The 13,916-nt window shown below is 50.8% G+C and overlaps 1 protein-coding gene across 6 annotated transcripts in view; it reads left to right on the top strand.

The window, feature by feature from the left end:
• The window catches only part of plekha6 (pleckstrin homology domain containing, family A member 6), a 326,880-nt gene that overhangs the window by 262,902 nt on the left and 50,062 nt on the right, over positions 1-13,916 (top strand). For 5 of the 6 annotated variants that reach the window (XM_038820378.1, XM_038820382.1, XM_038820383.1 and 2 more), the window contains 3 exons: positions 1,666-2,146; positions 9,072-9,152; positions 13,194-13,247. In XM_038820378.1, the coding sequence (XP_038676306.1) occupies positions 1,666-2,146; positions 9,072-9,152; positions 13,194-13,247 (616 nt within the window). The remainder of the gene's footprint in view (positions 1-1,665; positions 2,147-9,071; positions 9,153-13,193; positions 13,248-13,916) is intronic. The other variant, XM_038820379.1, reaches the window with a different exon arrangement.

Below are 13,916 nucleotides of genomic sequence, written 5' to 3' on the forward strand. Positions count from 1 at the left end.
ATCACTTAAATGCATCATCTATACTCTTTGCCTCAATGACTGTAGCAAGAGGTCCCACCGTCTAACCATTCTCTGGGCAAAGGCACCTCCTGAATTTGTCATTTGATTTATTCACCATTATTTTCCGTTTAGGTCCCATAGTTTTGAACAGTCGCCGAGTGTAATCATCTCCTTTATTTTGACCGTATCACATTTTAAAAAGTCTTACAAAACCAGGTTAAAGTCCAACAGGTTTTTTCGAATCACAAGCTTTCAGAGCGTAGCTCCTTCATCAGGTGAATGAAGAGATGGGTTCCAGAAACATATGTATATAGACAAAGTCAATGATGCAAGACGATACTTTGAATGCGGGTCTTTGCAGGTAATTAAGTCTTTACAGGTACAGACGGGGCAACTGGAGAGAGGGATAATCACAGGTTAAAGAGGTGTGAATTGTCTCAAGCCAGGACGGTTGGTAGGATTTCGCAAGCCCAGCCAGATGGTGGTGGGGTGAATGTAATGTGACATGAATCCAAAGTCCCTGTTGAGGCTGTACTCATGCGTGCGGAACCTGGCTATAAGTTTCTGCTCGGCGATTCTGCGTTGTTGTGCGTCCTGAAGGCCGCCTTGGAGAACTCTTACCCGAAGATCAGAGGCTGAATGCCCTTGACTGCTGAAGTGTTTCCCGACTGGAAGGGAACATTCCTGCCTGGCGATTGTCGCACGATGTCTGTTCATCCGTTGAGCAAACATCTCTGCTTTTCAATTCTGTCCCTCTGGAAATAAACTCCAATTTTCTCTTGCAATTATAGCGGCCTTTGTTATCTCCTCAAGTTGGGGATATGATTTAAGGGTCGCTGTGTGCAGTAATGTGCTCAGAGTCTGATCTAAATGGTTCTTAAAAAAATGTCTCATGCCCTAGAATTGTTGCAAAATCTGCTTGCACAGCCAAACCTTAATTTTAATGATTGTGCCTGGTCTTCGTTCCTGAGCGATGATTAACAAAAAACAAACGCGCAACGGGAGAGAGGCCAAATATGCAAAATACCAGGTGGAGTGGTTCACTTGGTGGAACCTGGACCAATTGGACACGGTTGGTCCGTCACTGGACACAATTATTCTCCATGAATAGTTTGCGGACCGCTGACAAGGAGGTTGGGTGTTGGTGGTGGAGTGTTAGGGACATACAATGCAACTCAGCCCCCCCGGGACAGGCAAGGGAAAACTGTCTTGTACTCCCATTTCTGATTGCTGTCCAGCACACCATGCAGCGAGTGGAGATTGAGAGAGGCCAGAATTGGGGTCTCCTGCGATGCCCTCATGATTGAATGACCTACCAACCCAATTGGTAGAACCATTGTCATTGTTAATGGTACATTAATTTTATTGTTAAGGTACTCTGGTGAAGGGCTTGTTTAATTAACTACTTAGAGCACTTATAAAGAGAGACCGTTGCGACACTGGGTTGTTGGTTGGTGGGAAACAGACGTATGTAATGCTGCATTCTGGGAATGAACCCAGTATCCAGAAAAATATTAGTGTCTAGTTTGATGCTTTACCAACTGGCTTGGAATTGATTTAACAGTCATAAAGGGGTGTAATGAAATATTCCTGTCCATGCCATGGTTACTACAAGAAAGGTTTATGTTGATCAGCTATGGCCCTGATGGTATCTCTTTTCTTCAGCTCTCAGGTGTATCACACTCCAACCAGAGATGTTCCAGAATGTTATAGACTGTTCTCACCCTATTACCAAGAGGAATACCCGCAGTTCATACAGGCTGGCGGACGTCCAGACAGCATTTGCTCTGTGCCAGCTTACGACAGAATGACGGCGCGATGGTCAATCGATGAGCGACAGTCAGTGTGCCTACCAAGGGACTGGCAGGACCGGCGGGCATACAGCGGGCAGGGCTCACCTGTGTGGCACGGTGCACAGCAGCCATACGTCCATGAGGCGGATGGCGTCACTGACACGATGCGGAGGTTGTCCCTTCAGCCCCGTTCTCGCTCTGTGCCCCGCTCGCCATCACAGGGTCCATTAGTGGTGAACCATGTCTACTCTCCGGTGAGGTCTCCCAGCGCCCGGTTCGATAGATTGCCGCCGCAAAGGGATGAAACCTTTGGCCACCCAGCGTACACTCTGAGACGCTCTCGCAGTGCGAAGGTAACCCATTTTGCAGTGCATATTTCAATTGTCAAATTTATGATGATGCTGCCAGGACTTGATGGTCTGAGTTATAAGGAGAGGCTGGATAGGCTGGGACATTTTTCCCTGGAGTGTAGGAGGCTTCGGGGTGATCTCATAGAGGTCTCTAAAATAACGAGGAGCATCGATTATGTAGATAGTCGACTTTTCCAAAGGTAGAGGAGTCTAGAACTAGAGGGCATAGGTTTCAGGTGAGGGGAGAGAGGTACAAAAGAGACCAGAGGGGAAATTTCTTCACAAAAGAGGGTGGTGAGCATCTGGAATGAGCTGCCAGAGGCAGTGGTAGAGGCGGGTACAATTTTGTCCTTTAAAAAAGCAGTTAGACAGTTACATGGGCAGGGTGGGTATAGAGGGGTATGGGCCAAATGCGGGCAAGTGGGACTAGCTTAGTGGTAGAAACTGGGCAGCATGGACAAGCAGGGCCGAAGGGCCTGTTTCCATGCTGTAAATATCTAAGACTCTATTGCTTGCCGGGATTCTTCGGTATCCGGCGGGCGGACCGTACCGGCGCCAAAGAGTGGCGTGAACCACTCCAGCGTCGGGCTGCCCGGAAGGTGCAGAATCCTCAACATCTTCAGGGGCTAGGCCAGCGCTGGAGTGATTGGCTCCGCACCAACTGGCGCCGAAGGGCCTCCACCGGCAGGCGCGAGTTGGCGCATGCACAGGAGCGCCGGCGCGTTTCCAGAACCGCTGGCGTGATCCCTGCACATGTGCAGTGGGTTTCTTCTCCGCGCCTCCCATGGCGGAGCTTTACAGCGGCCGGCGTGGAGGGAAAGAGTGCCCCCACGGCACAGGCCCGCCCGCACATTGGTGGGCCCCGATTGCGGGCCAGGCCACCGTGGCCCCCCTCCCCGGGACCAGATCGCCCTGGGCACCCGCCCGAGGGCTCCGCAGGCTGCCCGCTGAGCCAGGTGCCGCCGGTAAGAACCTTGTGTAATTTACGCCGGCGGGACTGGCCGAAAACGGGTGGCCGCTCGGCCCATCGTGGAGTGGAGAATCGCCGGGGGGCCGCTGCCAACGGTCCCCTGACTGGCGCGACGTGATTCCCGCCCCCACCAAAAAACCGGCGCAGAGAATTTGGCAGCCGGCTTCGGGGCGGGATTCACGGCCCCCCCCCCCCCCCCCCCCCCGGCGATTCTCCGGCCCAGCGGGGGGTCGGAGAACCCTGCCCAATGACTCTATGTCTGATTGATTGATGCGGAGTAGTGAAAATGTGGAACTCACTCACCACATTCTTGTAGTTAATTCATTCATGGGATGTGGGCATTGCTGGGAAGGTCAGCAATTATAAGCCCTCTCTAATTGCCCAGTCATGGGCGAAATTCTCCGAAGACCTGCGTGACGCCCATTTCCGGCGGGCAAAAGCGGTGCGGATGACTCCGGCGTCGGGGCCTTCTTTTAAGCCGTTAATCTCCGTTCCCGAAAGGGCCAGCAGCGGACTGACGCGATACGCGTCAATTTCACCCGCTGCAAAAGTGGCGCGTTGAGAGAGAGAGGGGACGGGTACCGGCGTTGAGAGGAGAGGAGAGGGGGGTGGGTACCAGCGTTGAGTGAGAGGGAGGGGTACCGGCGTTGAGAGAGAGGAGGGGGGTGGGTACCGCCGTTGAGAGAGAGGGGGGGGGTGGGTACCGGCGTTGAGAGAGAGGGGTGGGGGTGGGTACCGGCGTTGAGAGAGAGAGGGGGGGGTGGGTACCGGCGTTGAGAGAGAGGGGTGGGGTGGGTACCGGCGTTGAGAGAGAGAGGGGGGGTGGGTACCGGCGTTGAGAGAGAGAGGGGGGGGGGGGGGTACCGGCGTTGAGAGAGAGGGGGGGGGGGGGGTACCGGCGTTGAGAGAGAGGAGGTGGGTGGGTACCGCCATTGAGAGAGGGGGGGGGGTGGGTACCGGCGTTGAGAGAGGGGGGGGGGCTACCGGCGTTGAGAGAGAGGGGACCGGTACCGGCGTTGAGGAGAGAGGGGGGGGCGGCGTTGGAGGGGGATAGGGGTGGTGGGGAGGGGGGTAGGGGTGGTGGGGAGGGGGGTAGGGGTGGTGGGGAGGAGGGTAGGGGTGTTGGAGGGGGGGTAAGGGTGGTGAGGGGGGTAGGGGTGGTGAGGGGATAGGGGTGTTGGAGGGGGGTATGGGTGGTGAGGGGGGTAGGGGCGTTGGAGGGGGTAAGGGTGGTGAGGGGGTCGGGGCGTTGGAGGGGGGGTAGGGGCGTTGGAGGGGGTAGGGGCGTTGGAGGGGGGTAGGGGTGGTGGGGGGGTTGGGGTAGGGGCAGCGGCGTGCAGAGGGGGGGGGCGACGGATGCCCGGGCCAACGCACCGTCGCCCCCCCCCCTCTGCACGCCGCTGCCCCCTACCCCAACCACCCCTCACCACCCCTATCCCCCTCCAACGCCCCTACCCCCTCCAACGCCCCTACCCCCCTCACCACCCCTACCCCCCTCATCACCCCTACCCCCCTCCAACGCCCCTACCCCCCTCCAACGGCCCTACCCCCTCACCACCCCTACCCCTCCAACACCCCTACCCCCTCACCACCCATACCCCCTCCAACGTCCCTACTCCCCTCACCACCCCTACCCCCCTCACCACCCCTACCCCCTCACCACCCCTACCCCCCTCCAACACCCCTACCCCCCTCCAACGGCCCTACCCCCTCACCACCCCTACCCCCTCCAACGTCCCTACCCCCCTCCACCACCCATACCCCCCTCCAATGTCCCTACTCCCCTCACCACCCCTACCCCCCTCACCACCCCTACCCCCTCACCACCCCTACCCCCTCACCACCCCTACCCCCCTCCAACACCCCTACCCCCCTCCCCCACCCCTACCCCCCTCCCCACCACCCCTACCCCCCTCCAACGCCACCCCCCCCCTCTCAACGCCGCAACCCCCCCCACCTCAACACCGCAACCCCCCCCCTCTCTCAACGCCGGTACCCCCCTCCCCACCACCCCTACCCCCCTCCCCACCACCCCTACCCCCTCCAACGCCGCAACCCCCCCTCAACGCCGCAACCCCCCCCCCTCTCAATGCCGCAACCCCCCCAACGCCGCAACCCCCCCTCTCAACGCTGCAACCCCCCCCTCTCAACACCGCAACCCCCCCCCCCCCAAATCCACCCCTCTCCAACGCCGCTACCCCCGCACTCGCCCTAGGTCACTGAACGGCGTCAACCATTATCAATGGTTGACGCCGTTTTAAAGCTGCTCTGTTTTTCGCCGACGTGACCCATGGCCACGTCGGCGGGAATTCGGCCCATCCGGCACGGAGAATGTCTGTCTGTTAAAAATCAATGACATCCCGCCGGCGCCAGCTGTTTTCAGAGGCTGCCGGTGGGATTTGAACAACGTCGGTTTTTGGCCGCTCGGAGAATTAAAAACCCGGCGGGAGCGGGAATAATGCCGCCGCCGGCCGATTCTCCGACCCTGCATGGGGTCGGAGAATTTCGCCCATGGTGAGCAGCATTCTTGAACTGCTATAGCCCATGTGGTGTCGGGACATCCACAGTGCTGTCGGGAAGGGAGTTTCAGCATTTTGACCCAGTGATGCTGAAACAGTTCCACATCAGGATGGTGTGTGGTTTGAAGAGAGGAGCTTACAGGTGGTGGTGTTCCGGGCATCTGCTACCATTGTCTTTCCAAGTAGCAGAGCTCATGGGATTAGGAAGTGTTACCTCCCTTGGTGAGCTTCCACTGTGCATTAGTATGGAGGGAGTGAATATTAGCAGTGGAGGGAGGGATTGCAATCAAGGGGGCTGCTTTGTCCAGGACGTTGGCAGGTTGAGTGTTGTTGGACCAGCCCTCATCCAGGCAGGTGGGGAGTATTCCATCACCCTCCATCAAACTCCTGACCTGTGCCTTGTGGATGCTGCACAGACTTTGGGGAGCCAGTCGGTGAGCTTTTGCCTCAGAATTTCCAGTCTTTCACCTGCTCTTGTAGCCAAAGTATTTGTGGAATAGTTGAGGTGCAGAACACAGATGTACTTAAGGTGAAATTATGTAATAACATGAGAGGGAAATGAGAAGTGGGTGAGAGGTACGGTGGGAAGAATCTCATGTGGAGCATAAAGACCAGTTTGTTGTGTTATGCTTCTTCATGCAGCATAAGCTGCTTCCTTGATGTATGCTCTGACAAAGGAAGGTTCAGACTTGGAGATAGGTTTAACACATTTATTGAACAGTTAACAATTCTCCTACTTGAGTTTGACTCTCCTGCTAATCTTGCTATAGTAACTCAGTCTAACTAACCAGTCTGCTCTAAGCCATGCGGTGGGTGTGATGCTTCTGATCTGCCCCTGTCTCTCTAAGTGTCGCCTGTGGAAAGAGAAAGAGCATGTGTGCCCTGTCCTTATATATGGTTTGCCCCCTTGTGGTAGTGTCACCTCTGGGTGTCTTGACTGCCCATTGGTCGTGCCTTGTTCTATGTGTTCATTAGTTGTATGTCTGCATGTCATGATGTCTCTGGTGCTCCCCCTCGTGTTTACTTAGTCTTAGTGTATTTACATTAACCCCTTGTGTATTTACAGTGATGCATATCACCACACGGTTTAATTGATATTTTTTGGGTTGAGTGTTGTTGGCCGGGCCAGCATTTATTACTCATCCCTAATTGCCTTGGTACTGTTAACAGCACAGAAGGTTTTTGGAAAGACATTATTCATGCATTTATATAGCAACTGTTCACAGCCTCAATATTAGCTGCTGATGGAGTTCTTTTGAAGTGCAGTCACTGTTGTACAAACCTGACGTCCGCAGCGAGGTACCCCAAACCGCAATGGGACAGTAACCATGGTGATGTTAGTTGAGGCACAGTGGCTAGCACTGCTGCCTCAGAGTTCCAGGGAACTGGGTTCGATTCTGGCCTCGGGTGGCTGTCTGTGCGGAGTTTGTACGTTCTCCCCGTGTCTGCGTGGGTGTTTCCTTTCACCCTTTTAAGATTAAGACGTGAAGCAATGTGATCCAGGCAGGTTGTCCGTTGTGACCACAGAGTTCAAATGTCGGTGAATGCAAGTTAAAGATTAAGAAGTTAAAAGTAAGAAGGGAAATTAGGTGGAACTTTTCCAGCACTTCTATTTATATGTTACCTTTATGTTACCTTTAAGATAGAGACACATATCACAATATTTAATTCAAAGATTGCAGAACAAGATGCCAGGAAAGAAGGTTGAAGCGAGCGTTTCTATGTAGTTTGAAGCCATTCACAGAATCACAAAGAAGGAGGCCATTTGGCCAATGTGTCTGCACCAGCTCTCCTAATTAACATGATTCTGGAGAGAGAAGCATGTGATGGGGAGCGAATACAATGCGAAGGTTCAATAATTAAAAAGGACTATGTTTGTTCGACCAAATCATCCGGAACATCTTGATGTTACATCGAGATATAGGAACAGGAGGAGGCCATTTATCTCCTCGGGCCTGGTTCACCATTCAGTGAGATAAAGGCCGATCTGTCCATGAACTGCACACCCCACCCTGTTCCCCATATCCCTTAATACCTTTGAGTAACAAACATCTGTCAACCTCAGTTTTAAAATTAAAACTTGATCTAGCTTCAACTGCCCTTTGAAGAAAAGAGTTCCAAACTTCTACCTCCCTCTGTGTATTGAAATATTTCCTACTTTCGCACCTTAAAGGTCTGCCTCTAATTTTTGACCATGTCCCAAGACTCGCCAACAGGCAGAAGTCGTTTCTCTGTATCAGTCTCATCTGATCCCCTAAATAAGCTGAAACTTAAATCAAATCACCCTTCAACTTCTAAATTCTAGGATATGCAGCCCTGTTTTGTGAATGGTAGCCGTGATGTGGAGATGCCGGCGTTGGACTGGGGTGAGCACAGTAAGAAGTCTTACAACACCAGGTTAAAGTCCAACATGTTTGTTTCAAACACTATCTTTCGGAGCACTGCTCCTTCCTCATGTGAAACCTCTTCATTCACCTGAGGAAGGAGCTGCGCTCTGAAAGCTAGTGTTTGAAACAAACATGTTGGACTTTAACCTGGTGTTGTAAGACTTCTCACTGTTTGTGAAAGTTGTGATAGTTTAACCCTTGGAGTCCAGGGATCATTATAATAAACTTGCACTCCACTGCTCCAAAGCCAATATATTCTCCCTAAGGTGTGCTGTCCAGAAATGCTCAAAGTACTCCAGAGGCTGGATTTAGAGCAGCATGGTAGCATAATGGTTATCACTGTGGCTTCACAGCGCCAGGGACCCGGGTTTGATTCCCGGCTTGGGTCACTATCTGTGCGGAGTCTGCACGTTCACCGTGGGTTTCCTCCGGGTGCTCCGGTTTCCTCCGACAACAAACCCAAACCATGTTGTTAGGTGAACATTTTGAATTCGCCCTCAGTGTACCCGAACAGGCGCCGGAACGTGGCGACTAGGGGCTTTTCATAGTAACTTCAGCGTTAATGTAAGCCTACTTGTGACACGAATAAAGATTATTGTTATTTAATGAGGTGCCGGACTTTCCGTGCCCCTGGCGGGAAAGTGGGGGGGGGGGGGGTGAGCTCACCCCCCACTGCGGTGACGCGCTCTGCCGGGATTTAACCCTCTGACGGGTGACAGCCCCACCCACCCCTGTGGTTCAGACAATTCAGGGTAAGTAGTACGTTGGCAGGTTGTAGCACCTCCACACAGGCATGATAAAAGATTAAAGATCCCACAAGAATCACAAGATCATCTGACCACTTTGTTGTGTAGCTTTATTAAGATTCTATTTGCAGCATCATGCACAGCGAACAGCAACAACTTGCATTCCTGTAGCGACTTTAACATAGCAAACCACCCCAAGTCGCTTCACAGGAGTTCAGCGGGCATTGTTGAGGAGAGTTCTATAAACATAAATCAGCTCTAACTGGGACCAGTTTTGATTAATGTTGTTCTATTTGTTCCTAACAGTACGACTATCCTGGAGAAAGGAGGCTGTCTGGACTGCATCCATACCATTTCACTGCCTCTCACTCAATGCAGGACAGAATGGTAAGTTCAGAACTGATGTGCAACGTAAATTTAATTGGTTAATGCAGGAACAATTTAAGAAATGTCATGAAGGAACACGATTGCATGGAATCATGATGCATGCTTCAAAAACCCAGTATCTCCCAGAATCGCCTTGTTTTTCTCAATCTCAACATCACTAATGTTTGGCCAGAGAAACATCTTTTTTCACTCCCGGCAATATTTTCCTTGCTTATGCTTCTGCCATTTCCAGCCTGGTAGCACCAACTGCCAAAGGCGGCTTCAACTGCTAAATGCCACCTTCAAACAGTTGGAAAGTTGATCATTCCCACTTCCGGGAGCTAGCTCGTGGCTCTGGTTTTCTAGTTGAAGGGCCATGACCAGCAGGCCTAACTCCCACCCAGATCTCAGAACCCAATGGGAGGGCTTCTTTGACAGCACCTTCCAAACCCTCGATCTTTACCACCAACAGCACGGTAGCATTGTGGATAGCACAATCGCTTCACAGCTCCAGGGTCCCAGGTTCGATTCCGGCTTGGGTCACTGTCTGTGCGGAGTCTGCACATCCTCCCCGTGTGTGCATGGGTTTCCGCCGGGTGCTCCGGTTTCCTCCCACAGTCCAAAAATGTGCAGGTTAGGTGGATTGGCCATGATAAATTGCCCTTAGTGTCCAAAATTGCCCTTAGTGTTGGGTTGGGTTATGGGGATAGGGTGGAGGCGTTGACCTTGGGTAGGGTGCTCTTTCCAAGAGCCGGTGCAGACTCGATGGGCTGAATGGCCTCCTTCTGCACTGTAAATTCTATGACAAGGCCAGCAGGACGCCACCACCACCTGCAGGCTCCCTGCCAAGTCACACATTATATTGGCTCGGACGTACCTCACCTTTCCTTCACTGTCGCTGGGACAACATCCTGGAACTCCCTCCCTAACAGCGCCATGCGTGTACCTATGCCACGTGAACCAAAAAGGCAGCTCACCACCACCTTCTCAAAGGCAATTAGGAATGGGCAAGAAATACTGGCCCAGCCAGCGAAGCCCACATCCCGTGAACAAACGACTGGTATGGGACAGAATCACGAATGTGAACCGGTTGGACCACGTTGCTTGTTTTGTGCCGTAATGTCTAACTAATTCTCACCAAATGAGAATTAGTCACCTGTGGGGGAAACGATGATTGTTTTTTTCCTTTACGACAATAGGATTAATCCATGCTGTATTGGCTGAAAATTGAGAACATCCATTTTCTGACTGGAAACGGTGTCCAGTGGGATTGTCATTCCGTTATCTATCCATCCGGGGCTTGGGTAGTTCATTATTTTTGTAGACAAACTGTGGTCCGTTCTAGTTCCCCTTCCATCCACTCCCCCTCCGGCCTCCCAATCAGGACAAAGTTTGGACGTCACACGGGTTTATTGTGAGGCTGCCAATTTTGACCGTGCCAATAAGAGCGCAGGCAGGAGCACATTGGGACGCCATGATTAGTCCCACCTGACTTCCCTCAGAACCCTGGTGATTTTCTCTCCTGTTGGACTGCCGGTGTGTCAGTTTGCCACCATCGCTGGGTCAAAGGTCAGGTTATTGTCCCCCGACCCCAGCAGTGTGTATGCTCTGGGCGTACTCCTGATCTGTGCAGTGAATGACACTATTGTACTTGTTAGACCCCACCTAACTCCAGTGTTTAAAAGGGAATAAAGAATTGCTAAGTGGCTGCACGGCTGAGTGAATTGTAGCCACATTGTGGTTGGTCTGGAGTCACATAGAGGCCCGTCAGATGTAAAACCCGTGCATTTTTGTGACAATCCCATAGTTTCAAGATAGTTATTAACGAGATTAGCATTTTATTCCAGATTTATTACGCAATTGCATTGAATTGAAGGTCCTCCTGCTGTCAAGAGTGGGTTTGGAATTCATATCTCCAGAGTGTTAGTCCAGATCTCTGGATTACTAGTCCAGTAACATTTTTTTGAATAAATGTAGAGGACCCAATAATTTTTTTCCACATTAAGGGGTAATTTAGCGTTGCCAATACACCACATCTTTTGGGTTGTGGGGGTGAAACCCACTCAGACAAGGGGAGAACGTGCAAAGCCCACGGGCCCAGGGCCAGGATTTGAACCTGGGTCCTCAGCGCCGTAGTCCCAGTGCTAACCACTGTGCCATGTGCCGCCCACCAGTCCAGTCACATGACCACAATGCAGTTGTTTATTCCAATTAACGTGTCTCTTTACAGTGTCCTTTCACATAGAAAGAGGCCCAAAGGTGTTTCACAGAGGAAAAGCGGGTGGCAAATGTGTGGAGGAGGTTTGAGAGAAATAACCGGAAGCATGTTTGAAGAGAGGGGGTTTTGAAGAGCCTCTTAAAGTGGCGAGAGAATTCGCAAGGTTTTAGGACATGTGTGCCAGAGGATTGATGGGCGCATGGGAATAGAGTGGTGAAGTGGAACGATGGGAGCAATATGCGACATCTTAGAAGCAAAGTACATGGGCTGTGAGAGATTGATGTGGTGGAGTGTGGAAAGGTCATTGAGAATGAGGATTTTAGATATTGGGTGTCTTGAGCAGGGGGAGCCGACGGAAGTCAGTAAGATTGTGCGTGGTGGAAGAACAGGACTTGGTGCCAGACATGATCCTGGGCGGAAGAGTTTCAGACAAGTTGCAGATTTGGTCTGTCACTGAAATCCGATTCAATTGGTCCAATTATATTTAATTATCAAGATTGAAAAACCCACTTTTCTCTCACTGCTTAACAGTGAAATCTCAAACTTCAGTCTGTGCAGCCGTCAGTATTTGATGGAAGTCGAAGTATTGATAACTGGCATTTGTAGTTTAGGAACATCTGTGGTAGCAGCTCAAAGGTTAGTTACTTGGGCAGACTGGTCATCTGCACTTGGAGGAGTTGGGGTGAGCTTGGGCAGATCTGAAGAATATTGACTTGCCTTGAGGAATCATCTTTGTGAGTTTGGCAATTGTCACACCACATGGTATTAACAGCAGTCAAACTGCATCTGACATTTACCTCTGACATCCGTGCTGTATGACTTGCATTATTAGTGGCCACAGTTCTAAGACTATCGACTGCAGCTATAATGCCCTGCTGTTTTCCACTGTGCTGACTTGAATGATCTAAGCCAGGGTAAATGGTTGGGCCGTTACAATTAACCTCAGTGTCCCTGGGCTGGGGAGTGGCGGAATAATTAACCAGGTTTCCCACTCGGGATTCCTGGATAATAAGTGTGTTTGCGAGTCCAGTTAGGATAGGATTGGACTTAATGGGGAGGTCATCAACAATTGCAAATCCCCCCCCCCCCCCCCCCCCCCCCCCACACACACACACACACACACACACACACACTGGCATCCAGTGGCTAGATTTACAGATGAAGGAAGAACAGTTATTTGGAAAACATCATGAGTATCTATGGAAACTTACCCCAGTGCCAGCCAGGGTTAGGGGGGGGGGGGGGGGGGGGGTAATTTGGACATTGTAATACATGCTTGTATTAAAACTAGCCTCCTTAGATTTCTATCTTTCCCATTGCATTCAGTGTGGAACCACTTGCACGTCTTTTTCCTCAAGTTTATTCAACTCTCTTGCTTTCAATTGTAGAACCTGCTAAGGGCTACATTATAGCCTTGTTATCAATCCCTACCAGCTGCCTTGATCTGCCCAAGGCTACCTAAACTGTGCATGTTGTATATTTAGCACTGTATCGAGGGATTAGTTTATGGATAAAACTCATCCCTTTGGCCATTAAATTCCAGTTTAGAAACATTCAGTTTCCCATCAAAGCTTCGCCTTTGTCTCTGCAGTAAAAATAAACAGTCCCATTTTGGACAATCTGTACAGAACCGCCTTTGAAGTGGTCACACAGCTCATCAAAAGGATTGTTTGATGCTGAAAGTCTGTCTTATTTACTATTTCCTGCCTGGAGTAACACAGTTTATAGCTGAGCCCTTTTTAGAGTCTCTAACCATCTGTTTCTATTCCGCTGACTAACTATTTGCTTCCTTCTTCGTTCCGTGCTGTATAACTCTGCGACTCCTTTCCCTTGTGATGTGGCAGGATGAAATTCTAGACCTTCAGTTGCAAAGGAAGCTAGAATTTCTGGACCAGCAGGTGGGACTCAATGTGCTAAAGTGTCCTGGTGTCCGTTCCCATTGGCCAGAGGCGAAGTGACAAGGTTGTGAGTTGGACCTAACTCTTCAGTGTGGACCATGCGAGCAGGGAGTTTAAGTCAGTTGTTCTTTCAGATGATGAGCAACAACTATCATTGAAATTGGAGAATGATAGATACAGAAGACGACCATTTGGCCCATTGTACATATCCCAGCAATCAATTGAACGACTTCAAACAAATTCAACATCTTCTCATAATGTAGGTCATAATACACAATGGCGTAACACAGGAAGAGTTTAGATGGAAATAATCCAAGAGCAGGTTAGGAATGCCTCAAGGATTTGTTTTGTTATGTATGTATGCACGACATATCTGTAATTACTGAATAATGAGACAAAAAAATCATTCCTTTAGAGCAATAATTAACAGATGGGCTTTGCAAAAGATAAAAGAAGCTCTGAGGTTGTTAATAGAAGAATTATATTTACATGTATGATGTGAAGGGAGCCTTTGACCAATGGTAGTATTCCTGCTTCTAAGTCAGAATAGCAGAATAATACAGTGCAGAAAAGGCCCTTTGGCCCATCGGGTCTGCACCGGCACATGAAAAACACCTGACCTGCCTACCTAACCACATTTGCCAGCACTTGGCTATAGCCTTGAATGTT

Source organism: Scyliorhinus canicula, chromosome 15 (genome assembly GCF_902713615.1).
Source record: "Scyliorhinus canicula chromosome 15, sScyCan1.1, whole genome shotgun sequence".
Lineage (NCBI taxonomy): Eukaryota > Metazoa > Chordata > Chondrichthyes > Carcharhiniformes > Scyliorhinidae > Scyliorhinus > Scyliorhinus canicula.